The 12825-nt window shown below is 38.7% G+C and overlaps 1 protein-coding gene across 2 annotated transcripts in view; it reads left to right on the top strand.

Annotated features, from left to right (window-relative positions):
* Positions 1-12825, top strand: part of NBAS (NBAS subunit of NRZ tethering complex) — a 286332-nt gene that overhangs the window by 179263 nt on the left and 94244 nt on the right. For both annotated transcript variants that reach the window (XM_029058646.2, XM_029058643.2), the window contains exon 41: positions 5524-5753. In XM_029058646.2, coding sequence (XP_028914479.1) covers positions 5524-5753 — 230 coding nt within the window. The remainder of the gene's footprint in view (positions 1-5523; positions 5754-12825) is intronic.

Genomic DNA, 12825 nt, shown 5'->3' with positions numbered 1-12825 from the left:
TAAAATGTAATTGCAGAGATTGAAGTTAAATGTAACAGATATTTGAGGAGTGATATAAAAGAATACATGAAAGTAGTATCAACTTGTAAGAATATACATAACTCACCAGAATTTAAATTTGACTTCCTTTACTTACACATGCAGTTAGTTATGCAGCACTAGAAATTATTTAAGATTTATAGAAATTATATATAGAAATTATGAACATTATTTCTGGGCTTGTTTTTTAACAGTAAATCCATGAAGGGTGTAGAATAGTACAGCTTGTAACAAAGCCAGAAGAAAAAAAAATTGTTTTTCCTTGCTTTAAGTCAGAGAACTAGGTTCCCTCTTAAACTAGGTTCCCTCCCCATTTAAGGCCATCATACTAACTTTTCCTTATCTTTCCTGCTCTTAAATTCACTTTTTTAAAATACCTAACATTTTCTTTTTCAGTATTTTGATGCAATTAATGTGTGCTACAACTAAAGCTAAAAATCATGGAAACTTAAAGCATATCTCATAATTTTAATCAAATGTATAAAAGGAATAGATTAAAAGGAAATGCTTTTGAAAAGAAAATTTGCAGATGTTTTTAAGTTGCTCAGGTGAAAGTAGAATGATCCCTTCGGAAGAAATCAAAGATGAAAATGCACATTCAAATATAATTGTATAATTTTTTTGTGACTGGTAAAATTTTGTACACACCTTGTAATTTAATCAAAGGATTCTAAGAAGAGATTAACTATAAAGAGAGAATAGAGAATGTAATGACGCAGGGGGAAGCAATTATCAAGTCCCTTACCTAGTAAAGTTTTTCTCTTTTTTTTAAGGCGATAAAAATAGGATGCATTTTGAGATTGCTTAGAAGGAAAACTGGGAGTTAAACTACTTGAAATTGGTGTTTATATTTGTAATAGAGTGGTATAAGGCAATTTGTAGATAAGGTTAAATGGAATCTGATGTGGAGAGTTAAATGTATAATTGGAAAGAATGGGTAGCAATAGATGGATTTCACTAGACACATTGGTAAAATAAGTGGACAGAAATATAGCTTCATTCACCATCTCTTGGAAGCCCAGGTAATCACCTTCATGAAATTCTTCCTTTCGTTCATCTGTTATATTTGAAAAGAATATTAGCAGTAAGGTGGTATTTGCACTTAGTGCTACTTCTGAGTGCTGGAGTAGTTGCAAGATAATCAGATAGGAGAAATCTTTACCAAACTCACACAGCAGGCAAATCAAGGAGCTGGGATTAGAATCATGGTCTAATCCCAGTCCTGAACTCTTTCCATAGGTCACAGTGCTCCTCTAGGAAAACTTTCCCCCAAATTAAGAATTTTAGCTTTCCAATCTCAACTCTTTGCATCTTGCTTGTCATTTCTTATTTAGGTCGAGGACTTCAGTGAAATTCTGGGGATGACTACATATTGCAAATAATTGAGAATGGAATGGGATGCTTTTGCCTATGACTTTTGAACCTCACCTGTAAACATTATAACATTAAAAAAAGTGATTTGCCAGTACCACTACAATTCAGTGAAATAAATCAAACATAGGCTGGCTTGGTAAACTGTTTGTGATGATAATGATGGAGCCTCCTGTCAGAAGTGATAAACAAGCCTTGGTCCTGAGGATTCATGACTGTGAACCTGCAGAGGGCGAGTTGATTATTGTGTAAATGGTTTGTACAGGATCACTTGCACACTTTCTTCCCTGTCAGTCATGTTCCTTCTGGGGTATGGAGTGCAACAAGTGAGAAGCCGGGCCAAAATGCAGATAACTGAGATTAACAGAATTTGATAAACCGGTGTAATTTTTAATAAGTGTGGACCAAATTTCACTTGGGTATGCGTAGGGGGGTGTAAAAGACGATTCAAATGGCACCAAACTAGATTTTAGGAAATCAATAACTGGCTATAATTGTTTTATCCCAGAGCCTAGCTATGGGCTTGGTTTTCAAAGAGAAATCAAGTTGATAGTTAAAGAATGTAATTAAATGTGCAGGAAAGAACAAAAATCCCAATGTACAAAGAATTGGAGATCAAAATATTAAAAGGCGGAATAATGAACGCTAAAAGATAAATGAGCATCAATATTTACTTGAGTTTATCTGGCCTGAGAAACTTAGACCTCATTCCATAAGAAATAAAACTGATCTAAATATTCATTGTTTGCCTAAAGGAGTTTTAGAGCTGCCCAATTTTGCATGTGGGGAAGGGGACAAAAGGACAGGTTTTTCTGAAGACTTTTATTTTAAGTTAGAATTCTGACCCGCATGCGAGTCAGGCTCGCCTAGGTAGAAACAAACTCTCCGAAGAGACTGCGATGATTTGTCATAAAGTTGACAGCAGGAATTTTCTGACTAGACAAGACCCTCTGGGTTAGCTGTTTTCCTGCCTTATTGTTGTAACAACATCCCTATTTCCAGGTCTGGTGTTTAGTACTATAAATATTGATGAGTTTCAATGTGTCACCACTCTTGGTAGAGGATGCTGGCTACTGTTTTTTTCATTTTCTGACAGGGGCAGTTCTTACCAAATACTTGTGTGACCCACTTTCTGCATCTGTTAGAACATTCCATCTAAGCACCAGCATTTTTAACTCTTAACATTCTGTTTATAGGCATAACCCACTCCTGTGGTTCATACATAACAAGTTTTCCCTTCTTACAGATTTGGGCAAACTACAGTTTGTTTATTAATAATATTTGTTAAATGCTTACTGTGTGCCAGGCACTGTCCCCACGAGGGACAACCTGATGACCCTGTATCTACCCCAGCACTTAGAACAGTGCTTTGTACATAGTAAGCACCTAACAAATACCATCATTATTATTATTACTAAGCACTGGGGTGGATACAGGCAAATCATGTCGGACATAGTGCCTGTCCCACGTAGGGCTCATATTCTTAATCCCCATTTTACAGATGAGATAACTGAGGCCCAGAAAAGTTAATTGACTTGCCCAAAGTCCCACAGCAGGCAAGTGGCCTAGCCAGGATTTGAATCCATGACCTACTGACTCCCAGGCATGGACTCTATCCACTACATCATGCTGCATCTCCAAGTATGTCTTAGTATTTCAGGTCTCCTGTGGAGACAACTGTGAGGCCATGTCATAATCAATTCATCAGATTACCAAATTGAACGAGAGTTGTAAATGTGTGTCACAAATTATTTTGCTCTGTAGTGTGTTAGGGCAGGAATTGACGCTGGATTGGTCGTTCCCTTTTCAGGCTAAACGGCTTGCTGCAATAGGTGTTCCCAGCTGCCATAGGTGCAGATAATTCGCTGTATCTGAAACCAAAATCAATATCCACAAGAAATAACATTAGATTTAAACTATGGGTAAGATCATGACACAATAGTCGCATAAAAAGATAAAACAAGAGTAAGATGATTTAGATCCAGTTTTAGAAATAGGGGATTCAAAATAATTTTGATTTCTCTGGGTGCCCTGACTTTGTTTTGGTAAATTAGCTCTTCTGTGTCATAAATGGTATCCTAGAAAAGTGAATGATCAGTTAATCTCTCTTCCAGAGAGTGTTCTGCATTTAGTCAGAGAGGAGTGTGTCCACCAATAGTGAACATGATTTTTATAACTGAGGTAGCAAAGACTCAGCAGTGTGTCTTGAGCAAGTAAAGAGAATTTTTAAGTCACTCAACTTCCCTGTGCCTCAGTTACCTCATCTGTAAAATGGGGATTAAGGCAGTGAGCACCATGTTTGGGACATGGAATGTGTCCAACCTGATTAACTTATATATACCCCAGTGCGTAGTACAGTGACTGCCACACAGCCAGCAATTAACAAATACATAAAAAAAAAATAATAATCTTCCCATTTTCCTCCACCAGAGGTCTACTTGGACACTCGCAGTGTATTACCTGGATACATTTGAGTGGCTTCGTAAGGTTTTAAGGTTCCTTTCAGAGTGGCCGTAGGTAATTCTTCCAGTGATGCTATAACATCTCAGCCAGGTCCCTGAGTGATAAGTCAAAAGGATTCACTTTTGGAATGAATTTAGTACTGGAAACCACAAAGCATAAATCAACTTCTTATCACTCTCCTGGTTCTTTATTTCTTTTTTTTTTTTTTCATTTTTTAATGGCATTTGTTAAGCACTTACTGTGAGCCAGGAAGGGTAGTAAGAGCTGGAGTAGATATAAGATAATCAGTTTGGACACAGTTCTTGTCCCCCATGGGGCTCATGGTCTTTTTTTACAGATGAAGGAACTGAGAAACAGAGGTGCTAAGTGACTTAGGGTACTAGATCACTCAGCAAGTATACTAGATCACTCAGCAAGTATGTAGTGGAGCTGGGATTAATAATAATAATAATATTGTTGGTATTTGTTAAGCGCTTACTATGTGCAGAGCACTGTTCTAAGCGCTGGGGTAGACACAGGGGAATCAGGTTGTCCCACGTGGGGCTCACAGTCTTCATCCCCATTTTACAGATGAGGGAACTGAGGCACCGAGAAGTGAAGTGACTTGCCCACAGTCACACAGCTGACAAGTGGCGGAGCAGGGATTCGAACCCATGACCTCTGACTCCAAAGCCCGTGCTCTTTCCACTAGAACCCAGGTCCTCTGACTCCTAGGCCTGTGCTCTTTCCACTACGTCACACTGCTTCTTTCCTTTCCCCTCTAGTCTGCAATTCCTTGGCTCCTTTCCTGGCGATGTTCCACTGTCCTTGAATGTTTCTGACCCTCCTTTTTTACATAAATAGCAAAGAGAGAAGGAAAATAAGTCACTTTCATTAGGTGTTTGGCAAAAGACTTATTCATCAAGATGGACATGTTTAAAATCTAAGCTACTTGAAGATAAGAAATATGTACTTCATTATGATGGAGTTATTAAAGTGAAAGTTTACCTCTAGTAAGTTATCTGTTTTTAAGCTTTTATCTTAACCTGAGGGAGGTATTTCTGTAATTGTTCATCATCATTGCTCTGGAATGGTTTAATGATGGGATCGAGGAGCGTAATCTGTGGATGGGTTTCATAATATACACTAAAAATAGAAAAACAGGCTAGATTACATTGTTATGAGTAAGGATGCTACTTAAATGTACACGTTTTTCTTATTTTGAACTGTGTTCTCTCCCCAAATTAACTATTTGGCCCACCTTTGCACTAAATTCTGCCTTTGATTCCAGATGATTTTACAAAATGAACTGCACACAGTAAGCACTCAGTGAGTACTATCGGCATTGATGCTATAAGAAGGGTGGCGCCTTACATTAGTGAAGTTTATTATCTGGACAGCTGGTTTAGAGTTCACTGTTAACCTTTCTGTCAAACGGCAACAGTTTGCTAATGATCATTCATTCTAATCTAAATGAAACTTGTGCAAAGTCAGTCGAAGAAGTGTTCATAAGGCTGGAAATGCTTTCATTTATTGGAGCATATCTGCTTGGTGTTTGTAACCGTTGAAGAGATGGAACATGTACATTTTGGAGGAATGTTGTATTTTGAGCATTTTTTTTACTGTATCCTTAGGGTTAATCATTACATTCTATTTTGCTCGTTCCTACAGGCTAAACCAAAAGAGTTAATCCAACTGGTCACAAAGTACGTTACTCAGTATGAAAATGAAGACTGGTCTGAAGAACTCACCATGCTGATTAAGCAGTTACATTATTATAACGAGCGACTTCTGGATTTCACTCAGGCTCAAATTCTTCAAGGTCTTGGAAAGGGGGTGGATGTGCAGAGGTTTACCGCAGATCGCCAATATAAGAGAGAAACTATTTTGGGTCTGGCCGAGTAAGTCAATCGTGTCTCTTTTTTTAAAGTGGTTGCATTGAAAATTCCCAACAGACTAAATTTTTAGCCATGGTGTCTTCTAGGAGGCCATATTAATCGTCATTCACCTTGAAGATTTCTTTTCCCAGGCTGCCATTCGTCAGAACATCTTTCTCACATTCTTATAGGCAAATGAGAAATATTTATCCAACTGAGCGGAACTTAGTACGGGCAGAAAACATGTCTGCTAATTCTGTTTTATCATACTCTCCCAAGCACTTACTCCAGTGCTCTGCACATCAATCAGTCAGTTGTGTTTATTGAGGTCTTCATGTGTGCAGAGCACTAGACTAAGCCACTGGGAGAGTACAATGTAATAATAAACAGACACGTTCCCTGCCCTCAACAAGCTCACAGTCTAGACAGGGAGACAGACACAATAATTAAATTACAGATATGTATATAAGTACTCTGGGGCTGGAAGGGCGGATGAATAAAGGACCTTGGGCAAGTCACTTAACTTCTCTGTGCCTTAGTTACCTCGTCTGTAAAGTGGGGATTAAGTCTGTGAGCCCCATGTAGGACAGGGACTATGTCCAACCTGCTTATCTTGTCCCAGCCCTTGGAACAGTGCTTGGCACATAGTAAGCACTTAATAAATACCACAGTTATCATTGTTGTTATTAAAGAGAGCCGGGGTGACACAGAAGGGAGTGGGAGAAGAGGAAAGGAGGGGTTAATCAGAGAAGGCCTCTTGGAGGAGATGCACCTTGAGTAAGGTTTTGAAGCGGGGGAGAGTATTTGTCGCATAGTAAATAATAAATATCATAGTTTGATTAGTTAAAAGGCACTCTATTTGAAACATAGAATTACAAACCAAGTGCTGTACTAATTGCTGGAGAAGCAGTATAAATTAATTATTTTTTTCTTCCCCTTTTGGTCAGTGCACTGCTAAAGTTACTTTTCTATTGTAGTCGATACCTCTGAAATATAATTCATGTAATAATAATAAGTACTTTTGCATTTACTGTGTGCTGTTCTAAACACTGGGGTAGGTGCAAATTAATCAGGTTGGACACAGTCCCTGTCTCAAATTGGGTTCACACTCTTAATCCCATTTTTTTACGGATGAGGTAACAAGTTAAATAACTTGCCCAAGGTCACACAGCAGACAAGTAGTGGAGCTGGCATTAGAACCCATAACCTTCTGACTCCCGGGCCCGTGCTCTAGCCACTACATCATTGCTGCTTCTTTATCGTAAGACACTTTAAAACGTCAGTGTCCTTTGTTAACATCTTAAATCAGAGTCTTATTAAAGCTAATTTAAAAGTCTTAGCATGGTACTTATTGACCAAATCATTTTAGCATTGCAGTATCAATTGAACGTTTGCAGATTTTGGGCCAACTTTAAACTTCCGTTTAGACCCTAAGGTCTACTGGTTAGTCATAGTTAGGCAATTTCTCATTTAAAAACTGGAATTAATATTAGCAGCAGATCCTTGGACATACTTGGAATCCAGATTAACCAATAGATCAGTAAAGATCTAGTGGAAAGGACACCTTTCACATGCAAAGATGTTGCTATTATAATTTCAGTGTAACTTCACAGAGGCAATAATTCAGGTATTTTTCTCTACTGTTAATGTTTTCAGAAGTGTCAGCTTCTGTAATATATTTCATTTTGTTAGTGTGGTCTCTGAGGTGAAATTCAGGTTGAATATCATCGCCATTTTATAGATGGATCAACTCCCTCCTACCAAGCTGCTTTTTTAGTTCGAGTGCATCTGTCTTAGTCGTAACGGAGATTGGAAATGTAGGAGCTTGTGTGGGTGGTTTAATTCCCCCAGGCCAAAATGTTTATTGAATGTAGTTACTTCTTATTCCATTATAGGATTGTCTTATCAAAACACAAAATGGTGGTTTGCAATCTAGACAGTGTTTGAAAGGCTAATACTTTCCTAAACCCTGAATTTCCAAATGATGTGCCGCAGAGTCCTATGTTGCTTCTGTCGATCAATCAGTGGTATTTTTTGAGCACTTACTATGTGCAGAGCAATGTACTGAGTGCTTGGGAGAGAGAACAATCTAACAGTTGGTTATTTTCCCTTTTTTTATCTGCAATGAAGTCGTTTAATGGACTGAATCTGCATAAAACAAATGAAACAGGGATTATAGGGCAAGTTTACAGTCTCTCTCTAGACTGTAAACTCCTCGTGGGCAGAAATTACATCTACCTACTCTATCCAATTGTACTCTCCCGAGTGCTTAGTGTAGTGCTCTGCACACATACCAAACATTCAATAAATGCCATCGATCAATTGATATATGTGGAGAGAATAACTGAAGTGGACAATTCTATTTCTGATCTAAATCTGTGTGGGATAACTTGATCTTTGACAATAACTTAGGGTTTGCCCCATACAGACAAGGCTACCAACTTTAATTAATTCCATCTGTGATCCTCTTCGGGGACACTAAGGCCAGCTTGCATACTAGATTTTTGGACTGCTTTTTGGTCTATTCCATTCCCTTACCACTCCTCCAGGGTTTTTTTCACTCTTCTCTTTGCCACTGCTATTTTTTTCCTTAAATGAAGGGTTGTAATCTGTGTACAAAACATAATTCCTCATTTTCCCACCAAAATCCTCTCTTCCCTCTGGCTTTCCCATCACTATAGGCAACACGACCAACCCCTTGTGTTTCAAGCCTGTAACATTAGCATTATCCTTGACTTATCTCTGTCACTCAAACCCCATATTCAGTCTGCTACCAAATCCTCTTGGTTCTACCTTCACAGCATTCATTCATTCATTCGTATTTATTGAGCTCTTACTGTGTGCAGAGCACTGTACTAAGCACTTGGAAAGTATAATTCGTCAACAGAGACAATCCCTACCCAACAGCGAGCTCACAGTCTAGAAAGGGGGAGACAACAAAGCAAAACAAGCAGACAAGCATCAATAGCATCCATAGACTCCGCCCTTTCCTCTCCATCCAAACTGCAGCCATGATTGTTCAACCATTTATCATATCCTGCTTTGACTACTGCTTCAGCCTTCTCACAGAGCTCTCTGCTGCCTGTCTGTCCCCTCTCCAATCCATGCTTCATTCTGCTGCCCTGATCTTTTTTCTAAAAAATCTCTCCGCACGCGCCTCCCCACGCCTCAAAACCTTCAATGGTTCCGCACTAATTACTGCATACTACAAACCCCTCACTCTCGACTCTAAGAAACTCAATCAGCTCTCCCCTTCTTATCTCACCTCACTCCTCTCCTACTATAGTCCAGGCCACACACTTCTGTCGTCTAACACCAACCAGTGTGGAATAATGGAAAGAACATGGGCCTGAGAGTCAGAGGACATGAGTTTTGATCCCGGATCTAGCACTTATATGCCTGTGACCTTAGACAAGTGTGCCTGTTGTTATGGTATTCTTTAAGAGCTTAACAAATACCATTTAAAAAAAACTACATTTGCTGTTCTTTCAGTCGTATTTCTCTTGCTATCCTCCCTCCACCTTCGTATCCAACAAAATACCACTCTCCCCATCCTCAGCATCCTCCTAAAATCAGATCTTCTTCAAGAATCTTTCCCTGTCTAATCTCTCATATTCATTTCCTCCTCTGCATTGCCTGTGCACTTTGTCCAAATGATCTAAGCACTTTGATACTCACTGCACTCTCCTCCCCACGGCAATTATGAGCATATCCTTATATTCTGTTCCTTCCCCTTTCTGTAATTTATTTTAATGGCTGTCTCACCCACTTCACCGCAAGCTTCTTAAGGGCAGGGTATCTACAAACTCTGTTTTTCTTTCAAGCACTTAGTACAGTGTTCTGCACAGAGTAATGCTCAATAAATACCACTGATTGATTGTTTCTGGGCTAGGCGTAGCTTGTGTATGCCTGATGAGAATCCCATTTTGTTGAGCCTCACATTTTTAAAGGATTCTGTTGTCATTATCCTGATGGTTTTAGCCTCACTTTACAAGTGGTTTATCTTTTGCTACAGAGTTGGTTCTTCAATTCCAGGGTCTCAGATAACTTTAGAAATTTAGTGATTTATATGGGTGGTGTAAATAATCTTGCAGGCATTTACTGTTAATTATCAGGTTATTAAGGTTGAAGAGAAACCTGACGGTAATATTCGAAAATTATCGCTCACAGTAAAATTCACTTAGAATTTGATTTGATGGCTTCCATAAGGAATAACTCCAATAAAATCAATCAGAAAATTGGGAACACAGTTTTATCTTTTTTAGTTAATTTGACTAAATTAATAATTAATAATAATGCTATTATTCTAAAATCTAGTGTAAAATGTTTTCAGAAATGTAGGACTGTCATAACACTAATTTCATTTCTAATTTTTGCATTAAACTCATAGGAGAAACTGCTTTTGAAATTAGACACTGTTTTACTAAATGACTAAATTTCTTTAAAGGAAGTAAGTTATGTGTAAAAAGGGTCTTCTCTTATGCAGTTGTCATATTTTAAAATTATTAGTGTTTCAGTCATTCATACATCAATATTCAACTAATACGCTAGACCCCCTCTAATGGTGACAGTTGAGTTCCTAAGAGAGGCTGTTGTTGTTTTAATGGGACATAGGGGATTTTATACCTATCAAATTCCCTCTTGACCTTATATATACAATATAGTATTCATGGAAATTTATGGAAATGTATGTACATAAAAGTTTCCAAATTAGGATGAGCAGCTGCTGTGCTTCACCATCTGTCCCTTGGTCTCTGCCCTCCAGGAGTCTGTTCACCCAGCAGTTGCCCTGCTGAGGTGGAATGGCTAGCTCCAGCCCTTCCTCCCCAACCCCGTCAAACAGGTTAATTTTCTTCCATCTGTCAGTCAAAAAGTTAAACTCCAGGACCCTTGAAATCCCTAGCCAAAGCCACATCACTTCTCCACCACTTCTCTTCTCACTCCCTGCCTCTTCCACCCCACTGCTTGTTGCTGGCCAGAGGAATAATGGGAAACTTTTTTTAAAAAGCAGGAAATGGTTAGAAAATAAGGGAAGAGTGGTTCTTCCATGCCCCGGCAGCAGGTCTTGGGAAAGATTCTCTCTCTTGGACAGGCAGCTACAGCACTGTTTAGATAAAATATCCCATCGTTCCTACTCCTAATGGCAGGAGGTCTCTCCCGGGAGATTTAATTCCTGAGGACTTCTCAGTAATGTGCCTTAGTGGGGTGCAGAGTAAAAAGTCAAAAAAGATTTAGTAATTGTTAGTAGTCACTGTACTCACTTAAGTAGCAGTAAAAGCCACTTGAATACTTATGTAAATGAAATTATGACGAGGGTATTTTTCTTAGAACGAAAGGATTAGGTCAGTGCTTTTTATAACTATTACTTATGCCTCAGTAACTTCAAGTGATTATTGCATTTATCACTAATGTTTGATTTATCTGACCTTAAGTGAATGTATCTTTCATCAATGTATAACAAATTAAATATATGAAAGAGTGGAACCATTTATTATGACAGTGCTTTGAAACCTAGTGAATATTATATACATTCATGACTGAATTGTTGTATTTTCCAAATTTTCATAGGGATTATTTTTACTATTCAGAATGTAGGTTAATTAGTTAGCCCTTCAGGTTACATTAGCTCTTTTTGGTGAAAAAATGTTATTCATTGTTGCATTGTAGTAATCTAAATAGTTGTTCCTGTTAGCACACTGCATTTCCTATGGAAAAAAAAGTTTTGTTCCTCATTCACTAGTAGGATCCCGCTGTGCTGTTTTGGTAAGTGTAAAATGAGGATACAACTTATTGACTTTATCCCCAAGACATGCTATGCCTGACTGATGCTTTAGGCTTCTGGGGTACCAATTCCAAGTCAGAAGTATTCATTTAATGTAATATAGTGGAGTTGGTAGATATGATCTCTGTCCACAAAGAACTTACAGTCTAGATTTATTTTACATTAAAATAAATTGCAGATAAGGAAAATGGAAAAGATTAAGGATTTGTACATAAGTGCTGTGGGGGGCTGAATGGGGCGAATATCATTCACCCTATCTAATCTTCAGGAGAAGAGGCTGCTACGATCCTGAGATTTATTACTACACCCATCAGTCAATCAGTTGTATTTATTGAGTGATCCTACTACAACTCAGCCCCCACACTTTGCTCCTCTAATGCTAACCTTCTCACTATACCTCAATCTCATTTATCTCGGCACTGACCTCTTTTCCATGTCCTGCCTCTGGCCTGGAACTCCCTCCCTCCTTATATCTGGCAGACAGTTATTCACTCCAAAGCCTTGTTGAGGGCATATCTCCTCTAAAAGATCTTCCCTGACTAAGCCCTCTTTTCCTTTCTCCCACTCCCTTCTGTGTCACCCTGATTTGCTCCCTTTATTCATCCCCCTTCCCAGCCCCACAGTACTTATGAACATATCTGTAATTTATTTATTTACATTAATTTCTATCTCCCCATCTAGACTGTAAGATCATTGTGTACAGGGAATGTGTTATATTGTTATTGTACTCTCCCAAGTGCTTAGTACAGTGCTCTACACATGGTAAGCACTCAGTATGATCGACAGACTGACTGCTTATTGTGTGCAGAGCACTGTACTAAGCACTTGGGGGACAGAATTGATAGATACATTCCTGCCCACAAGGCGCTTACAGTCTAGATGGGGAGATAGAAATTAATATAAATAAATTATGGTTATGTTCATAAGTGCTATTGGGGTGGAGTGAATCGTACAAATCCAAGTGCAATCCACTCATCACTTAATCAATGGTATGTTGTCACCCGTCACCTGGGGACGGTTTCATTTGTGAATCATTGCAGCGAAAGAGGGAGATAGACCAGGGATAGAAAGGTAGAGTTTATACAAAATTGATTCCATGAGGCAAATTGAATTTGATTATTTTGGACACAGTGAGTTGAACCTGCCTTTCAGGAGGAATATGATTATTTAATTATATTAGAGCTTCCCTATTGGGAGGAATATACTTATGTGTTACTCGCACATGAGAAAACACCCAGGTCCCACCCAGGAAGAATTCTGTTAAGGTTTGTTTGCACGTGGTGCACGCGGCGCCTCCCACTTGGGGGGAATCCA

The sequence above is a fragment of the Ornithorhynchus anatinus genome, chromosome 1, assembly GCF_004115215.2.
Source record: "Ornithorhynchus anatinus isolate Pmale09 chromosome 1, mOrnAna1.pri.v4, whole genome shotgun sequence".
NCBI lineage: Eukaryota > Metazoa > Chordata > Mammalia > Monotremata > Ornithorhynchidae > Ornithorhynchus > Ornithorhynchus anatinus.
Note: the sequence above shows the minus strand (reverse complement) of the source record. Positions and strands in the feature narration are given on the sequence as shown.